We start from the raw sequence: 19,023 nt of genomic DNA on the forward strand, positions 1-19,023 counted from the left end.
CCTCCCATCACAACTGTTACAAAACACATATTTCCCCCTTACCCTAGTCAAGCAGGTAGTGTGGAGTTTATTTGTCAAGACTTTGAAATATGTGAAGTTTCTGCCTCCACCCCAAAACAATAGAGGTGATATTTTGAGGGGGATGCACAGAGGCAGATCTTTCAAAGAACCACATGTTGGTTTCTTAGGATAATCCACAGGCAAACTTGTCCTGTGGATTATCCTGCATATGGTTTCTGTAATGCAAGATGCAAGCTACTGGATTATAGGCATTTTCAATACTTTAAAGTCACAAATTAGTACTCAGCTATGCTGTTACTTTATAGTAAAAAACAAATCCTGGAATTTAAAGCAGAAATCATCTACACTATGTCTTGTGGTGAGAAAATAAGACTTGTGTTTTTTGTTATTGGGGTGAAACAATCTGTCTCTATCTGTTATGGTTACTGATGAGACTGTTGACAGCCTGTTGAACTTCCCTTTTACAAAGGTTGTTTTTATTCCTCTGGTTAAAGAGATCTAACAAGCCACTTCCAAGAAACATGAAAGCAGTGCGCTGACCGTGGCTCAGGGGGTTGGGAAGCGTATCTGTAACTGGAAGGTCGCCGGTTCGATCCCCGGGCTCTCTGTCTTGGTTGTTGTGTCCTTGGGCAAGACACTTTACCCTACTGGTGTTGGCCAGAGGGGCCGATGGCACGATATGGCAGCCTCGCTTCTGTCACTCTGCCCCAGGGCAGCTGTGGCTACAACCGTAGCTTGCCTCTGCCAGTGTGTGAATGAATAGTGGCATTGTCAAGCGCTTTGGGTGCCTTGAAAAGCGCTATATAAATCCAATCCATTATTATTATTGAAATAACTTTAAACCTCCATGAGTTTGGATCTATGTTGGAAAAATGCCATAAAGCATCCAAACTATAATATATATATTTAATATATAATATATGTTGTAAGCAAAGTTAATTTGCTTTGTTTAATTTGATATCTACCTCTCAAAGAGCAGTAGTTACCTCTTTGAGCATAAAATGTGAAGTTATTTCCAAACGCTGACATTTTTTGACACAGGCTGTGGCTGTAACTTGTGAGGCATGTCACATGTTTACATTTCCCTGTCACAATGTAAGTACAGTTAATGTGAGAGGTGGACTGTCACACACTGAGATTAAAGGATCTTGCTTGAGAATAGAGATTATGGCTAATATTGGACTGTATATGAACGATGTTGAAAACTTAAGCAAAACCTGCATTCTTTATAAAGGTCAGCAGGGGGCGACGCCTTTTGTGTTTTTCTTTTTTTTTCTCCCCTTTTCCTGACAGGTTTCTGGTCTCAGTCATTAGTTTCATCATTTAATGAACAAAAATTATATCCATTTTATAAACAGCATAGTCAAATAGGAAGATAAAGCATGAAAAGCTATTGGGCAGGCTGTTGCATGTCAAGTGATCTGAGTCATCAGAGTAGAAAAAGTAGTCTGTTTACCATGTACCTGCTGTAAAGTCCTAGCTTTCATATACTGTTTCATATTGTTTACTAATGAGTGGGTGGTGACACATTTAACGTTTGCAGTTGGATTTTTATTCTTTTATGATGTAATCACCATTGCAACCTGTGTAGCAACAAATTTTTGGCTTATTAACATATTGCCAGTAGTCGAGCAAAGCTCGAAACACTGGAAAATACAAAATCCACAAATATTGGTTTGTTTACAAAGTTTTATTTTGATCTAATTCTTCATGTATTATGTAATAGCTTCAGTGTATTTAGTATAAGGGGAAAAAAACCTTGAAACATTTTGACTCATATCCAATATGTACATTAATGTAACTGAAATACTTTTTATAAAAAAGATACAAAACTCTTTCCTTGTGCCCAGGACACCACTGCCTTAAAGGATCAATTGCATACAGTATCTAGACACATCAAAATCAACAGTAGGCTACTTAATTCAGAAGCAATATAACTGTAGTTGGTAGTGCAGCTGTATAGTTAATAAAACTGTACAATCTGTTGCTTTGACTTTGTGATGACTTCATGAGCAGAAGTTGGTTTCGGTTTCCATTACACTGTCTTGATATTGATGCAGAAATACAACACCTCAAATCAGAGAACATATTAATTACTTTTGGTTTGAATTCATTTCCTCTCTGTCTTGGTGTTGGAATAAAACAATTAACCTGGAAAATAAAACACAACATTGTCCTTTTAATGTAAATCAAATGTATCTTTCTTAAACCTCTGTATGATTGGACGAGTGTGTTATGTGAGTGTATTATTCACCCCATTTGGAGATAATAAAGTTAAAAGACAAAAGGAGTTAAGCTGAACCTTTGTCAGTATCACAAAGGGTGGTGAATGTGTTTATTCGCTGTTGCTCTTCCTAACTGTACATGAGCCTTCAGTCTCTATTTACTCAAGTGGGGATTCTTTGATGTGGATGTTTTGGACAGATCGTTCTATTGTGAATAAAGAAAGGATCTGCGGACATAGGTTGGATGGAATGTAGGGGAGGAGTGTATCTTAAGTAACCATGAGTCTGGATGGAAAACTCCATTCTGTTGCACAGGGAGATAATAACAGCTAATCCTACCAACACAACTCCCCTGACCCATTCATGAGACTGTTTCCAGTTAACTTTGCCAAGTGCAATCCTCTGGCTTGGGCTTCCTCCTACTTCTCATTAGAGCCGCAGCGAAGAGGGAAGCATTGCAGCTAAACACACAGAGTCACTCAGAAAGAGAGAGAGAGGAGGAAACTAAACACAATGGATGCTGGCGCATGGGAGACTGGATTTCCTGGGTTTCCCACACAAAAGTGTACGATCACAAGCTCACAAACATATACACTCATTTGGAAACACACTGTCCGACACACACACGTGAGTTATCATGTAGCATGCCAAGATGCTCGGGTCTAACGGATAAATCCGTTCCCCTATTCACAACCTTAAAGTGGTGAGAGCAGCCCCCGATGCCAAACCCCAATCTATGATCTGCACTGGCTGTTTAATAAGACATAAATGATCCGATTAAGGAAATCTTGTGAGAAGGGGAGGAGAAGAAAAAGAACAACTTTGCTGGGGATTAGCGTCGTTGTGCCCACTCACATCATATTCCTGACTGCTGATTCTGACCCCTGGTACTACTGTTCTGTGAACAACTAGAGAAAGGGAACACAGAGCACAGAGTTACAGAACAAAACTAACTAAAAATAAGGGCGAGAGACGACAAAAATGTAATAACATGCTGCCGTGGTATATAAATACATGGGGAGTGAAAACAGGTGTGTGGAGAAGAAGTATTCAGTGCCCTGCGTAAAGTCCTGCAGCCTATTGCAACATAACTAAGGGACGCTTCAGGATCACCTGATCCAGCTTTAACTATAAGCTTCATCAAAAAATAAATTATACGTTTTAAGCCTCCTACTTTTAGAAACTCTAGGAACTACAAGTAAGCCAGCTGTCTGACAGCAAAATGCTCTATTAGGATAATATGGTACTATAAGCTATGACGGGACCTGATTATTCAAAGCGTGTGTGTGAGAAGAAGGATTGCAGGGATTGGGAGCCAATGCGGAATAGGAGAAATATAATCTAGGTTTCTAATTTTTGAAATATTGTACAGATGTATTTAAGTATTGTTTTTGTATTTATGTATTTAAGACCAAGTAACAACTAATTAACTATTTTAATTGTTAATTAATTGTTTTGATCATTTGGCTTCATAGACAGATATAACTGGGTATCATCAGACATATTAATCCTTCTGTAACCAGGTTTCTGTAAGGCAAATAAACCAGTCTATTAATCAAATATTAAATCATTTACTAATGTGAAGTCGGAAGACAGTCCTCTAATGTTGAATAGTCCACATTTATGGTGATTGATTTTGGCTGGTGGATAAACAAACTGGAAGTCTAATTTTAAAAACCCAAGCAGGATCCAAAAACTGTCCTGGTTGAAAATCTTGTATTTGACACCGTCTCAGCCCAGCCCACTCCCACATGGACTTTGTTTCTCTATGTAATGCCTCGCTTGACATCCTCAGGCCCTTTATAAAGCTTTCTGGAAACTTTTCTTCAAAAAGGAAATACACCCAACTTCTTTCAAAGATGCGTAGAAAAAGTTCTGAAGAATGTGGGATGTGGGAAAATATTTAAAACAGATGGAGTCTTCGTCACAATATATATCAACACTGGAGAAACAGTTTTGCAGGTCCTACATTCAAAGTCTGGGCTTCCAAAGGACTTTATAAAATTCAAGATCTCTATCATCTAAACTGATGATTTTGAAGAATTGAAGCATAATGCTGCTTTAACGGGAAGCTTCTTTTTCACTCAAATAGCTACACCTAAGAAGTTTTGTAAAAGCAGGTGGACTCAACTCAGTAGACCCTCGACAAGCACCTGATGAAACACAGATCATGCAGGAATTTTTGTGAAAGTGCGTGAAATGTTCCATTCTGTCCATCAGAAAGTTAACATTACAACCTGAGAGCATGAAACAAAGACTTAGTCACTTAATCACTTTGTGCTGGAGCTCAGACTTTGATTATACACCTCTAGTTAATGTTAGCATATGTAAGTCCTGCGAAATTAAATGTCAGAAAGATTAAAACATTTTGAGCAAGAGGTCAAATTGACACATGGGGAGATTATTTCAAAACAAATCCCAGTAGACCCAAAGCTATTTTTACAGGTTTTGTATCCAAAAGGACACAATTATAATAAAAATGAACAGACACTAACGGACGTCAGACTTTGAAATGCCAAAAACACAATGGTATTGTATTAGAGGGAAGAAAATCCAAACTTTACACACATCAAATGATGCAAAACCTTCCTCTAGAAACACACTGTAAAGAATTTGGATCTGGCAGAGGGTAAATCAGGACAGCTGTTTGTTTTGGACCTCACCAAAACTTGTTGTAAGTTGGATGTCAGTTTGGTGTTGGTGTTTTTAGAATCTCTGCTGTTTTCTTTTTGTTTCTTTTTTATTTAGATAAAAATAATACTATAAAAAAGTAAATGAAACAAATGTGGCCATTAGATATAGATATATTAGATATAGGCTACATTAAAAAAAGTAAGATAAAGACACGAACAGCTTTGCAAATTGCGTAAACATTATAGACAATATGTGTTTATAAGTGTGTTCCCCTTGCCTCATACATGGTGAGAAGTATGAATGATTTCCTAAACAGATTTTTCTGTGGCATGGATTGCTTTGGATGGGCTCCCCATATTGTGGAGACGTTTCTTGAGGGATCGTCTGCATCTCAATCAAACATTTCCAGGTTTTCACTACTTTGATTGATCCTGCTGACATCTCTGCAGTTTCAGACCTAAGAAAGATGGACTGTATATGGCACTTTTCTATTTGAACACTCAAGGTACTTTCTTCTGAAAACTTCATTCGCGCACACATTTAACATAACATTAACACCCTCACATGGATGCATTGGAAGCAACTCAGAGTTCAGCATCTTGTCCAAGAACTAGAGGAGACGAGGATCGAACCTCCAACATTCTGATTGGGAGACAACCCGCCCTCCTGAGCAGCAACTGAAGACTGAGCTGAAATTTCTGAGCATAAACTTGAGTCTGTTTATTACCTTACTGTACACTCCTGCACGTATGTCTTACCAGAGATCATAGATGCACTGTTAGCCATCTCTCCCACAGTCTGTGATTCTCTCTCTCTGTCCAGTCTCCTTGTTCCTTTCTGCAGGTATCTCAGGCTGCAGAGCTGCGTGTTCCTGCTCTGTGGTTAATGGCCTCACTATCCAGCCACGCTTCGATTGTTTGTTGCATTGAATGTTATTTGTTACCTCTACACTCTTTTGTTCTCTCACTGCTTTCTCCTCATCCTGTACCTGGTATTTCCAGAGGATTCTTCCTGATAAAAGGGAGTTTTAGTGCTGGCACAAAGAGGATTACTGGATAGTTGGAGGTTCCATTTGTAATTCTATAGAGCCTTTAAAATATAAAGTTCACTGTGATTACTATTATTGTGCATGAAGACAATAATAAGTACATAGAGGCAATTCAAGCAGTTTTTCAGGAGAAGTAGATAGAGAGTAGCATTATTCAATTCAATTCAATTTTATTTGTATAGCGCCAAATCACAACAACAGTCGCCTTAAGGTGCTTTATGTTGCACAGTAGATCATACAATATTAGATTCAGAGAAAACCCAACAATCATTAACCACCATCCACAGCCATGTAAGAATCTGGTGATTGTTTTGCACCATAAGCTGTAAGTAATAATGTATAGTATGACTGTATAGACACAGATTTGCCCACATTGTTGTATCTTTATGCCTGTCATGAAAGGTTGTTCGTTTTTTATTATTGCTATCAAAACACTTCCTTTTTGTTCTTATGTAAAATGAAAAGATAAGACATAATTGAGGCTGATCAAACGATAAGACACTGAATGCATATTTTTTATAATATGTGATAACCTTGAAGTAAATAGTCTTCCAGTCACAGATACGGTAACTTATGGGTGTTAGATTGACCAGCTTCAACCAAACAAAATTCCTACTTGCAGAAGTGCTTGGTGGATTTTAGGAGGCTAACAGATGATGTCATCAAGACTGAATGGCTAATTATTAGTTGAGACCCACTGAAGGGAATTTCCATCTCATTCTCTAGTGTGGTTTTTGTCCCGTCTCCCTCCTCTCACACCGCACTGAGCCAGATGGGTAAACTTCCCTGAGCCTGGTTCTGCTGAAGGTTTCTTCCCGTTAAAAGGGAGTTTTTCTTTCCACTGTCACCGACTGTTTGCTCATAGCCAACCAGCTAATTTTTGGGGTTTTTGCTGTATTATTGTACAGTCTTTACCCTATGTTATAAAGCGCTTTGAGGGGACTGTTGATGTGATTTGGCGCTATGTAAATAAAAGTGAATAATTAAATTGAAATGAAATTCTCATCCCCAAGACATCAATCAAGATGTCAGTGTTATGACGGTAACAAGTGTGGATAATTATGTCACAAGATCTCTTTGTCATTTGTGCCATGGGTCACTGTGTCTGACTGAAACTCTTTAAATAACCTATTCCTCTGCAGACAAACTGTTAGCTGTTTGACAACTACTCATTCAAAAAGAATTTTTCATATGAAAAGAAAGTTGGAGATTGGTCTGCAACGATTGTTCTTATTTTCCTCAATCATTGATAAATAATAAGATGTTCTAGCTTTACGGAGGGCTTTCTTATAAAGCAACAAACTATTTCTCCAGGCTAAATGATGATCTTCTAAATTTGTGACACGCGATTTCCCCTCCGGCTTACGACTTGTCTGTTTTAGGCTACGTGTTTGAGAATTATACCAGGAAGTACTTCTGATTTGAGGCTCTATTTTTCACAGAAGCTACAGTATCCAGTGTCATACGTAGTGAGGCAGTAAAATTATTAACAAGATAATTGACTTCTGTTGGAGTAGTGTTCAGGTAGCTGCTCTGCTCTGTGTTGGTACAGGGCATTGAAGACGATAACAGTGTTTGGATTATATTCTTAAACTTAGTTACAGCGCTTTCAGAAAGACATCAGATTTAAATGTTGTCATGTTGTCAATGTTCTGAAATGATCAGAACAGAGACGGTTTTCAGGAAACACTGTTCATATGTTAAAACAAGATCTAGAGTGTGATTAAAGTGGTGGGTGGGCTCTTTTACACCCTTTCTTTACTCTAATAGGGACCACAAATTACAAAATGAACAGCATCTAGGATATAAGAGTTTGCTTAGGTCACAGATCAAAGCAGTCAAGGGCCATTTTCATATAGACTTCTATACAATCTGACTTATTTTGAATTCAGACAATCTGTCTCCTGCTGGCCATTGGAAAGAATACAGCTACTTCCACGTTCTTTTCATTTTTCATAGCTGAAAGTTACGTTCCTCTGTTATATGCAGTCTGTGTTTTCAGAATTCGTTTATATAACTTTATTTGTATAGAAGCTTTTGTCTCAACAAAAGCTTAGATTTGAGATTAGGGTGATTCCAGGTCCTGCACAGCTGACTGACAATTAATACAATGTTGAAAAGAGCTGAACAGAGTAAATAAAAGACAAGTATAAATCTCATAATTTTGTAAAAAAGAGAAAAAAACAACATGTTATTCAATCAATATTTACTGTGAACAGCCTTTGACTATAAGGCAGCATGCATTTTCCTCTTGCACGGTGTTTCTTGTTGGGTCCTTTGGGATGACTTTGTTGAATTTGTTATCGTATTCTCATGTAATCCTGGACTGACTCATGGAGAGAGTACTGTGGGGGCCAGACCATCTGTTGCAGTACTCCTGTGTCATCATGCCACAGATGTTGCCTGATTAATAACAAACACGTACTGATGGTGTTAATGTGTGACAGATGAGAATCTAAACACATTAAGTGGATGTAAAACTTTTGCACAGTGCTGTATGTAAACCTCAGAGAACTTTCAGCGTCAGCGCTCGTGCAGGTGTGCGTTCCTTGAGTGGGTGTGATTGCAAACAGCCCTGTTTTTCTCATCCCTTCTGTCGTGGAATCCTCCCCCCTCCACCCGCCTCTCCCGACGCCCTCAAGAGGGCAAGGTTTAAATCACCTTAAGTGAATCTGGGGGACCAGCATGCGTGTTTGTGTATGTGTCAGTGTGTGCTTGCGTATATATGTGGGCGTGAGTAGCTCCTGACAGAACCAGACTGTTTTTCCCGTTGCTCTTTGTCAAAGGTAAACATTCCAGTCTTGGGACGTTCAATGCCATGTGCCGTTTGATCTCCTCATCATGTGACACCTGAAAGAGATAGAAAGCCCTTCTTATCGTGGATCTCCCAAACACAAACCCTGCAGAAAGCACACGGGGAGGGGGGCTTTGTGTTCAGGGTCTCCGGCTTGTTAGGGATCTGGCTGCGTTCGTGTGTTTTTGAAAAAGTAGGGCCGACTCTGACCTGAGATAACTCTGCTCTGTTTGACCAGTCCGCCTCTCTGATCTGACAGCAGAAGAAAACCCCACACAGCCTGGCAGCTACCACATGTAGCTTTTCTATGAGAATACTTCACATGTTTTAATGCCTCATGTCTCTCCCACTTTATATCAACCTTTAATTACACAGATGTGTGCTTTAAAGCTATGTAAGGCAATATCACACAGTATCACAAGGACCAGCTTTAAACAGGGGCATTTGGGGGCTTGTAAAAAAATATTTTGAACTGTTTAGGATTAAGGAACATTCTTTATTATTTTTTTAAAAAAGCAAAGAACATTTGGGTCACATGAAAATAAAAAGTGCAGCCAGCTCCCAGCGACCCTGGAGACCAGATTCCCTCACAAGGACATAGACTGCAAGCATCATCCTGAAATCACAGTTCAGCTGAGGACAGATGCTGCACATACCCCAGGAAACATGACTTTCATAACTTTGATGACAGCGTATTGTTTGAACAGGTAAACTGGCAGCAGGGGAGATAAGTGGCAGTTAACACTGAAGTTAAAAAAATGTTCAGCACAACTTTATGTCTGCTCATTTGGTGACTTTGTTAAAAAAACAAACAGAACAGGAAGCACTTCACTCCCTGGGAAGTATTTACTTTTAAGTGAATAGTATTGTATTTTGTATCTATTCATGCTGTTTTCTTTGTTCTCTTTAAACATACTTTAAGAAATTTGTAGTGGAGTAAAACTCAGATAAGGGAAGCATGACAGATGTTTACTGTTATTACACAGTGACGCACTGGTGATGCAGGAGTAGGTCATGGATAACTGATTTGTAAATAAGTGGACATGAATAACTTGAGCTGCAGAATTTTAGGCTCTGTTTTGCAGATAAAAGACATTTTATGAAAGGTTGGGCTAATTTGACCTTGAAGCAGAAGTCAGAGGTCCAAACTAACATTATGTTTATCCCTATATTATTCCTAGATATCATTCCTTATACATCTATATGGTGTCAATTTAAACAATGGCAGGAAGAAACATGGTTTTAAATAGCTCTATATTGCATTATTATAACTTTGACCTTCAGGTTAATTTATTGACCTTGAAGGAGAGGTCAGAGGTCAGATGTGACATGACATTTTAAATCATTATACGATGCTTTGTATATATTTTTACAACACACACCACCTTATATTTTCAAAGTTAGAAGTTTGTCCAGTTTTCACCTATAAATCATTACAGTAAGCTGACTTCGGAGACCTTGGTGGAAGTAAGTCACATGTTCATGGATCATAACATGACCGAACTCTACACCCATACAAAGTTTTATCAGAATTCGTTCAAAACTATGTTTGCAGACAGAATGGCACGCATGCACACAAAAACTACCAAAAGCATAACCTCCTTGGTTGCAGTAATAACATTAATAAGTGGAAATGTACTGCTAATAGCACTGGCAATGCATCTGTAAAATAATGTCCAATATTATGAGTACTACTCTGCAGCATTATGAATAAAACGATATCGAACTGTTTGAAAACTTGGTTAAAATCCTTTGATATGAAATTATACACTCTTGTAAACTATATACTCCTGTAAAGTTTAAAAAGCTTTATAGGAGTTTTTGTTTTTTAAACTTTACACCAGGACTGTTTTGTTATGCTGACATTACATTAGATTAATGGGATACTGTATTATGTGCACAGTGACTATGGATTATGGTTCAAAGCCCCAGAGACAGCTGAACTTTTGTCAGGAACATTAAAGGACCTTAGATGTGAGCTGCTTTCCTGTGTAGTAGCTCGTTAGGATTGAACTAATTGTCTGACAGTTTCAACCCTTTATGCACTAGCCAATTTTTTTTAAGATTAAAAAGGTGTTCCTCATATTCAGTTAGTAATAGCTTCACAACTATGAGACCAAAATAAACAAACATGGACTGTAAGATAATTTGGGCTGAATTGTGATGTTTCTGTTTCCCAGTCAGCTTATCAAACCAGCATTTATCTCCTGCCTACTCAAAACTGTGAATTAAATGCAATCAAGTGCAACTCTCAAAGTGATATATGAGATAAATAAAATACAAGTAAACATAAAATAAAATGCTGTACAGCCCTTGCAAAAGAAAAAAAATATGTTTTGCCAACTCTAAGTCGAGAAAGGATGCTGTCAAAGGACTTCCTGTCCTGTGAGAGTGAGAAAAAATAAACACCATTAGGACATCCTGTAGGACATAGTGTATAAGCTGCACATGTGCACGTGTTTTATTGGTGAATGGCCTGAATGCTGCCTCTGTCCTTTTAACCCTCGTAAAAGGAGCTGCTGTGGCTCAGGGGGTCACCCAGACTTCAGAAGCCATCAGAAGGCCAGTGGTTTGATCCCTCGGCTCCTCAAGTCTTTATGTTTATGTCGAACAAGGAAAAACTAATATGGTCATAGTGCTAACAACAAGTGACTAAAGTGCATACAATAAAGTGCTGCGTGGGAGTAGAGTAAAGGCATTTGAGTACTTAATAAAGTTTTTAAATATCGTACATAAATACCACTATGTTTAAACCTCACTGGTCTGTTACCAGATGGACTATTGACGTCACCTTTTGGTTTGTCCTGTTTTCAAGCCCTCGAGTTTATAATTTTGGTCATTGTCATCTCATGTTGAAACTGAGGACATCGGACACTCACATCCATACCAACTTGAACATCACACATGGAAACACACACTAAAGTTCTGCTTCACCCTAAACCAGGTCCAAGGACCAGGACTGGCCCGGCAAAGACTCTAATGAGGCCCACTGGATGGTTTTTGGAAACGCTTTAGAGGACATAAATTTTGGATTTCTAACTGTATTTAACATGGCTTTCAGCTTTTACTACTGATAAAGACTTGCCCCATGGCCATTCATATAACAACAAAGTAACTGAGTAACAGACAAACAATTACAAACAATTACACGACAAAAAGATTGCTGTTTTTTAGTATCTCCTATAGAAATATCCTTTTTATTTTCCAAGGTAAAAAAGTTTGGTTAAACTTCTTTACAAGAACAGAAATAGGTGTTTTACCCACTTGAGCTCAAAGTGGGCTGTACGTGGCCCAGAATTAGTTCGTTTTCGTAATGGAACCATAATTCACATATTGAATATGTTTGATTGATTGATTGATTGAATCTTTATTTTGAACATGTTGAAAAAGTACAATAAAATAGAATTAAAAGAGACAAATGAACAAAGCAAAACAAAAGGAAAACGAGCAACCACAACTCCAAATAAAGTTCATGTTCAAAAAGGAGGAGAAAGAAGCATAAGCTTATTTAATCCCACCCCTTTTCCACTATATAGTATCAATAGACTACAAAAATACCTCCTTGCAATTACATTATATGGCATGTGTAATTTTTTTTATTTTTTTTATTTTTTATATATACATATATGTTTCTGTCTATCCATACATACGTATATACACATACGCACATATACACATTTTCACCTCAAGGATACACAACCTACAAATATATATATATATAGCCATACCAACATACCCGTGCACCCACACACACATGAAAATGTTAGACAAGAACACCCTATCAAATCTCTACCCTTCCCTGTACCCTGTAAAAACCATATCCTTAAACCGCTTTTTAAACTGCGCCATGCTTGGACATTGCTTCATATCATGTTTTGTTCAAGAAGACCTGAAAGTATCTTCTGAGACCATGAATTCAAGATCAAAAATTTTCCCTTTCAGTTTTTTTTTGGGTCAGAATCAGTAATGTAGTCGAGATGTGTTTTCAAAATATGCCAAAACATATAATAAATCTGGGGCTTTATGTGTTCACTTATAAAAAGAGGTTAAAAACACATTTAAACAAGTGGCCTCCCCAAACGAGAAGTAAAGAAACTCTCTACTCATGTGGACTCAGCAGGGATGATATCAAATCAGAGAAGTTGAGAATGAGTATTTATTGGAAAATTATATAAAAGCACATTGTTTACTGTAGCATATGAATGCAGTATTGAACTGACACCTTGCTACTGATTTTTATGTTTTCTTTACAAAAATGTGCGGAAAAAAGTGAATTGGATGTTCAAAATTTCCAGAGGAGGACAACCAGCTCAAATAAACCCCAGGATCCACATATTACATTCAAACAGGACTTCAGCTTGTTAGCTACGAGTCCCCCAAATCTTTATTTCACCCCAGGGCTTGGAGGAACAGAAATCTGGGCAATGAGTTTGAGTGGCTGTTAAACCAATTGGCAGATGATGCAATCTCACAAAGCAGTTACATAGAGATAATGACACCATGCAGGGCATTGCATCAGAAAGTCAGATATTAGGTGATAATTTATCATAGCGTGTAAAGAGGGTTTTTAAATAGGGGGCAGTGTGCACTGGGAAAGGAAAATCTGTTTTTCCTTTAGTGTGTGTGTGTGTGTGTGTGTGTGTGTGTGTGTGTGTGTGTGTGTGTGTGTGTGTGCTGGGGGAGGAGGGGGGGGGGTCTTTTGGAGGGAACATTCTCACATGCAGTGACAGGACTGAAAATACCTTGCAGCAAGCCGTGAAAATGTGCATGTCGTCCACTGTGGGACCATCAAAGTCCCCAGAGAGCGGCTGGGAGGCCTGGGACGTGTCTGCGGCCACGTCAGGCTAGCCCCCATTCAAAAGCATTGGTCTATTATTATCACCGGAAACAGATAATTACGACGGGACATTTCCTGGATGAAACTCAAAGGCGTCTCCAGTGCGCGCACGAGGGGTAGACGGGGATCGCATACAGAGAGTCCCGAGCCCTCCAAACGGCGACCCCGTTTCACGGAGCAATTTCTGAAACTGGAGTTTTATTATCTCCTCGCAACGCTCCGATGCTTTCTCATGTCAAAATTAGAGCCACCGGTTCGCTCTCGGAAGGCCCACGCTCCAGGCGCTCAGCGTGGGCGTGCGTAATTTGCGCCCATTGTTGTTATTTTTGCTTCTTCTCCAAAGTTGTGTAAGAAGTTTGTTGAGGACAATTAATAAAAGCCTATTATGAATGGACCAATTCATGAATAGTCAGTGTTGTTCCAGAGGAGGTCATCTGCAGCAAAGCCCCCCACTCCAAAAAACAAGGAACTATTTCTCCCCTCAGCCAGTTCATGCGTGTCCTCTTCACAACTTATAGAAAAACAAAAAGAAACAAGAGAAAAACGGCGCTGATAACTCATTGCCCGCGCCTTGTTACTTTAATGTGGTACTCTGGAGTTCAGTGTGGCACCCGGGTGAGGAAAGGGGGTCCTTGATTGCAACAGCAAACACTGGTGTCGTCACTCATCGGCGGTACACGCAAAAAGCACTGCCTGTTCCAAACTAAATATTGACGCGAATGTTGTATTCAAATGAGCTGCCTGACCGGACGTGGACGGACCAATGAGAGCCCATCGTATCATTACACCTTCTTTTCAGAAATCATTCATAACGCCGACGCGTCAAAGACTCGCAGAGGAGCCGGCTATAAATACGGCTGCGCGCAACGCACAGTTAGACATTTTCCCAAAATCAAACGAAAGACACAACTGAGGAGCAGGAGGCGACCCGGCTCGTACCTCTGATCATCATCTCTGCCTTGCGCTACATTTCATATTTAGTATCCAGATAACAATGCTGGCCGTGGCTGGATTATGCGTAGGACACGTCGTGACGGCGGCTCTGTGCTCCGTGCTGCTCACAGGGACGCTGGGGTCCCCGGTGGTGGGGCCAGAGCCGATTCGCTGCGCCCCGTGTACTCCGGAGAAGCTGAGCCAGTGTCCAGCGGTGGCGCCCGGATGCGCCGAGGTGTTGCGGGAGCCCGGCTGTGGATGCTGCCTCGCCTGCGCTCTGAAAGCAGGGGAGCTGTGCGGGATCTACACGGCGCCGTGCGGCTCCGGGCTGAGGTGCGTGCCGAGACCCGGCGACCCCCGGCCTCTGCACTCCCTCACCCGCGGACAAGCCGTGTGCACGGAGAGCCCTGTGCCTGAGCCCACCCCCGAGCCCCAGACACAAGGTAAGGCCTATCACCTCCACATTCTCCATCAGTGTTTCAGATCATCTCAGCAAACCCTCAACATTGGGATCTTTTACAGTCGCACTCATTCATTCATTCATTCATTCATTCATTCATTCATTCATTCATTCGTGTTTTCTCTCCAGATCAGGAAGAGCCAGAGCCGTTGGAGATGGACAACGCAGCCATCATCTCGGACCCCGGCTACAGCCACTATCTCCCCGGTCACGGCAGGCCGTACGACCCGCGGGCTGCCGCCGACGCTCAGGAGAGCATGAAAGCCAAACTCATCGCCATCCGCAAGAAGCTGATAGAGCAGGTACTGACACTGGGTCCGCATTACTGTGCTGAAAATCCTCACTGCGATGTGTTGCTAAAAGTTTCTTTGGGAGGTTTGAGAGACGGCTGGTGCGCCACAAGGGCGCGCTCGTGTGCTGTTTGAAATAATGGAAAATGTGTGCGTGTGTGTGTGTCTGCAGACTTATTGAATTTATTGAAGACTTATTATTACAAGTTTGATATGTAGTTTTATGTCAGCCCACGTGCTTGCTGATAATGAGACGCGGCTGATTATACTTTGTTTGTATCAACTGAGATTAACCCATCTCCATCCTGTGTGTGCTGTGCAGGGGCCCTGTCACCTAGAGCTGCAGACGGCTTTGGAAAAGATTGCCAAATCCCAGCAGAAGTTAGGGGACAAGTTAACCAGATTCTACCTCCCCAACTGTGACAAAAACGGGCTTTACAAACCCAAGCAGGTTGGTACCTTCAGTAAAAGGACTGTGTGTGTGTGTGTGTGTGTGTGTGTGTGTGTGTGTGTGTGTGTGTGAGAGAGAGAGAGAGAGAGAGAGAGAGCGAGCTCCCAATACCCTGCTGTAATATAATTGTGGGTGAATGAGAGATTTTGTTGTATGTGTGTGTGTGTGTGTGTACCCAACAAAGGCACTGAATAAGAGGGTTTCTTCTTCCCTTTCTCTGCACAGTGTGAATCCTCGCTGGACGGACAGAGGGGTCGATGCTGGTGTGTGAATTCCTGGAATGGCAAGAGGATTTTAGGTTCGACAGAACTGCCTGCAGGTGCCGAATGCCCTTAAAGAGATCAACCACTGAAGCGGATCGCATGAGAAGAAGAAGAAAAAGAAGACGCAAGCCACTGATGTTTCCTTTATTTTAATATCTGTTTATTTATTGCTCTTGTCCATGGTGGTGTTTAATTCAGGTACACTGTCATTGCGGGACTGTGGGTCCCAACCACCCCGATCCCCTACCCCCCACCTCCTTCTTCAAACACCCATCCCAAAGAGAGAAAATATATTTTTGTTTTTTCTGAAAAGTAGATTTTAATATTAATGTATTTACTCTTCAGCCTTATTTATTTCAATTGTATTGCATTTTATTTGTAATTATTTCATAAGTATTTATATCATCTTGCGTTGCCTTATTGTTATTGTTATATTATAATTATTATTTTTATCTACATGTATAAAGTGTATATATGTATCTTGGCCCTAAGTAGCTCCATTGCTGAGTTGAGCTCGCTCTACCCTTAAGGAGTTGTTTGGAGGTTTGCTTGATGAACCAAGCAAGAACAAAAGCACTGAGTGACCAAATGTCATTTAGAAGTATTTCTGAATGCTGTATCTTTTTAATGTTCCAGTTTGTCCTCGTTTTTGTCTTTGTGTTGTTGCTGTCTTTTTATTATTTTTTGTCAGTGAATGCAAAATTCTCAGTCGGGAACTCCTTAAATACTCAGAAAACGTTCCCCATGATCCCGTGGGGATGCAGATAACATCACAGGCGGCGGCTGCTCACATTCGCCGCCTCTCAGACGGGTATTTCAACATTTACCTACCTCCGATATTTACGTGTCTGTTGTCACCTGTGTAGATGTCATAAAAAAAGATTTGCTACTTTATACATGTTGCCATTCCTCTCTGACCAACAAGAAAAAAAGAGAGAAAAAAAGAGCCCTGCTGTGTGCGCTGGCTCGACTCTAGCCACATGCTGCTGTTGGAGAGAGAATTATTGTTTATGTGAGTCTATTCCAAAGTGACTAACTGCTCACTCGTGTGTATGTACACTTTTGTAATTGAGATATAAGAGAAAGAGAGAAAAAATGGTGATATATTTAATAAAAACATTAACCTCAGCTATGTGCTCCTGACATTTCTTTCCCCACAAGCAGGCTTGTTTTGTGCACTGTAAGGTGGAGAAAACATGAGAATAATAATAACAGCTTCATCAGGACATGATTGGCAGAGGCTGTGTCGATGCTCTCCCGGACCACTTTTGCTATATTCAGTGTGTGTTTGTGAGCAGTGTTATCACAGTGATCTAAAGTGGAGGTCCTTTTTCTAACTTTAGCCGGTTCTCTGGGACAAGCAGCTCTGCGCTGCCTTTTGACCTGTTCTCTGTTTGCCTTGGTCGGGCACAGGAATTTGCTTCAACCTCTCATGCCCACTGCCAGCCTGCCTGGCACCACCACATTTATTTTTGTTCTTTACAAATTGAACCTTTGCTTTATCCTTATTGACACATTCCAAGACTGAAGGGAGCCCAACTGCATTCAAAAAACAGGAGCACAAAAAAAAATAGTGTTCCTGAAATTAAGATGAAGACAAGTCAGAGAAGTGGGGAAAAAGACACAACTGAGGCAGCAGCTTAAAATGTGTTGCATTTTTATTTAAAAAAAAAAAAAAGACATTAAATATTCAAAATCATCTCCTTTCTCAGAGAAAAATAATAGCTGTGTGATTTCTAGTTAGCTATGATAAAAAAAAAATCATTGCATGATAAACTTGAATACATTTACCCGTGAACAGAGAAGAGTCTTACCAGCAAGAAGAAAACAAAAGCAAGAAAGGAAAAGATAAAAGGTGACATTACACAAGTGTGACCCTGGCTCTGCTAACAGACTGGGGCAGGATGGCTGGGTGTGCATGGAGAGAACTGACTTACTGAGAGGTGAGAGGTTCACTAGCCTTAAGAAGCAGTGAACTACGATGAGGATGTATCTGAATGTCTGACTGATGTAGATGTGCACAGAGCTATCCAAAGAGCAACAGAAGGAAAAGGTTGATTTAAAAAAAGAAGAAAACATTCATTAGTGATTATATTCCCCAAAGTACACTGAATCATAGACTTTTGCTGTGCAATTGGTGAGTCACTGGTGTTCATAAGAAGTTTGGATCAGCTTATAGTTCTTTCTTATATAAATAAGGTTTTTTTATTTTTACGTACTGTACATGATGTCTAGTCAGACACAAAGCTGGCCAGGAAATACTAATACTAATACTAATAATAATAATAATAATATATAAAAAGACACACAAATATTAGGGAGGGAATAGCTTAAACATATTTTTATGTGTGTCCTCCCCCTTAACATCAAGTCTTTGAATAGATTGGATATAGCACCAACAGGCTGGTTCTAAGATGTTGCTGTCTGTTAGAGGAAGTTTACAGCCGATGTTTTTTATGCTACCAAGCTACTGGGCAAGCATTCTTTGTCGGCGCTCTCTCCACTTTTCAAGTCTTTACACAGGACGCAGGAGAGCATCAGGGCAGGAAGCTCCTCGAGGAGGACCACACCTCCTCCCTCGGACCCCCTACCACTTGTGTGAATGCATATTTGGTGCCGTGTTCACCTTGTGGAGATTTGTTGGCGTACGATCATACAAGCAAGTTTTTTCAAAGAAACAACAACAACAACAACAACAACCAAAAGAAAAGAGAAAAGAAATAGTTGCATTGAATGGAAAACTTCTAAAGGGGCTGATCTCTAAGTTTGCTGTCAGAAGTCCTGGTGTAGTTTTGTTTCTTTCTTTCTTACATTTTTTTCCTCCTCCTCCATAGGTTAGTATTGTTTTTTGTTGTTGTTGTTTTTCAAACTGTATCACACTCTTTCATCTGACATTACCTAGGAAAGGAATGCAGATGCTGATAGGTCCAATTGTCTTTAACTGCATGCATTGACAAGTAGCAGTGCAGCTAAAGTGCTTTAAGTGCTTGTGCTTGAAGCATGAGGGGCAGCTGGCACCTGTGGCAATGCAAGCCAGTCATACCGGGCTCACCCCGATTAAAAAAAA

General features: G+C 40.2%; 1 protein-coding gene across 1 annotated transcript; it reads left to right on the forward strand.

Moving 5' to 3' along the window:
• The first annotated feature begins 14,405 nt into the window (after positions 1-14,405).
• On the forward strand, positions 14,406-17,084 carry LOC146555172 (insulin-like growth factor-binding protein 1). Its single transcript, XM_085251393.1, has 4 exons — positions 14,406-14,935; positions 15,082-15,254; positions 15,565-15,693; positions 15,919-17,084. The coding sequence occupies exons 1-4, from the start codon at positions 14,554-14,556 to the stop codon at positions 16,027-16,029; spliced, it is 795 nt and encodes a 264-aa protein (XP_085107519.1). The 5' UTR covers positions 14,406-14,553; the 3' UTR covers positions 16,030-17,084.
• The last annotated feature ends 1,939 nt before the right edge of the window (positions 17,085-19,023 follow it).

This window comes from Mchenga conophoros, linkage group LG17 (genome assembly GCF_057382185.1).
Source record: "Mchenga conophoros isolate Kocher_MC1m ecotype Shallow Benthic linkage group LG17, M_conophoros_male_GT1.1, whole genome shotgun sequence".
In the NCBI taxonomy this organism is placed as follows: Eukaryota; Metazoa; Chordata; class Actinopteri; order Cichliformes; family Cichlidae; genus Mchenga; species Mchenga conophoros.

What these genes read in the sequence shown, in the direction of transcription:
- LOC146555172 (XM_085251393.1), top strand. Translation starts at nt 14,554, where the DNA reads ATGCTGGCCGTGGCTGGATTATGCGTAGGACACGTCGTGACGGCGGCT. An exon ending in CCCCGAGCCCCAGACACAAG is followed by an intron (nt 14,936 to 15,081) that starts GTAAGGCCTATC and finishes TTTTCTCTCCAG; the next exon opens with ATCAGGAAGAGCCAGAGCCG. An exon ending in GGCTTTACAAACCCAAGCAG is followed by an intron (nt 15,694 to 15,918) that starts GTTGGTACCTTC and finishes TTCTCTGCACAG; the next exon opens with TGTGAATCCTCGCTGGACGG.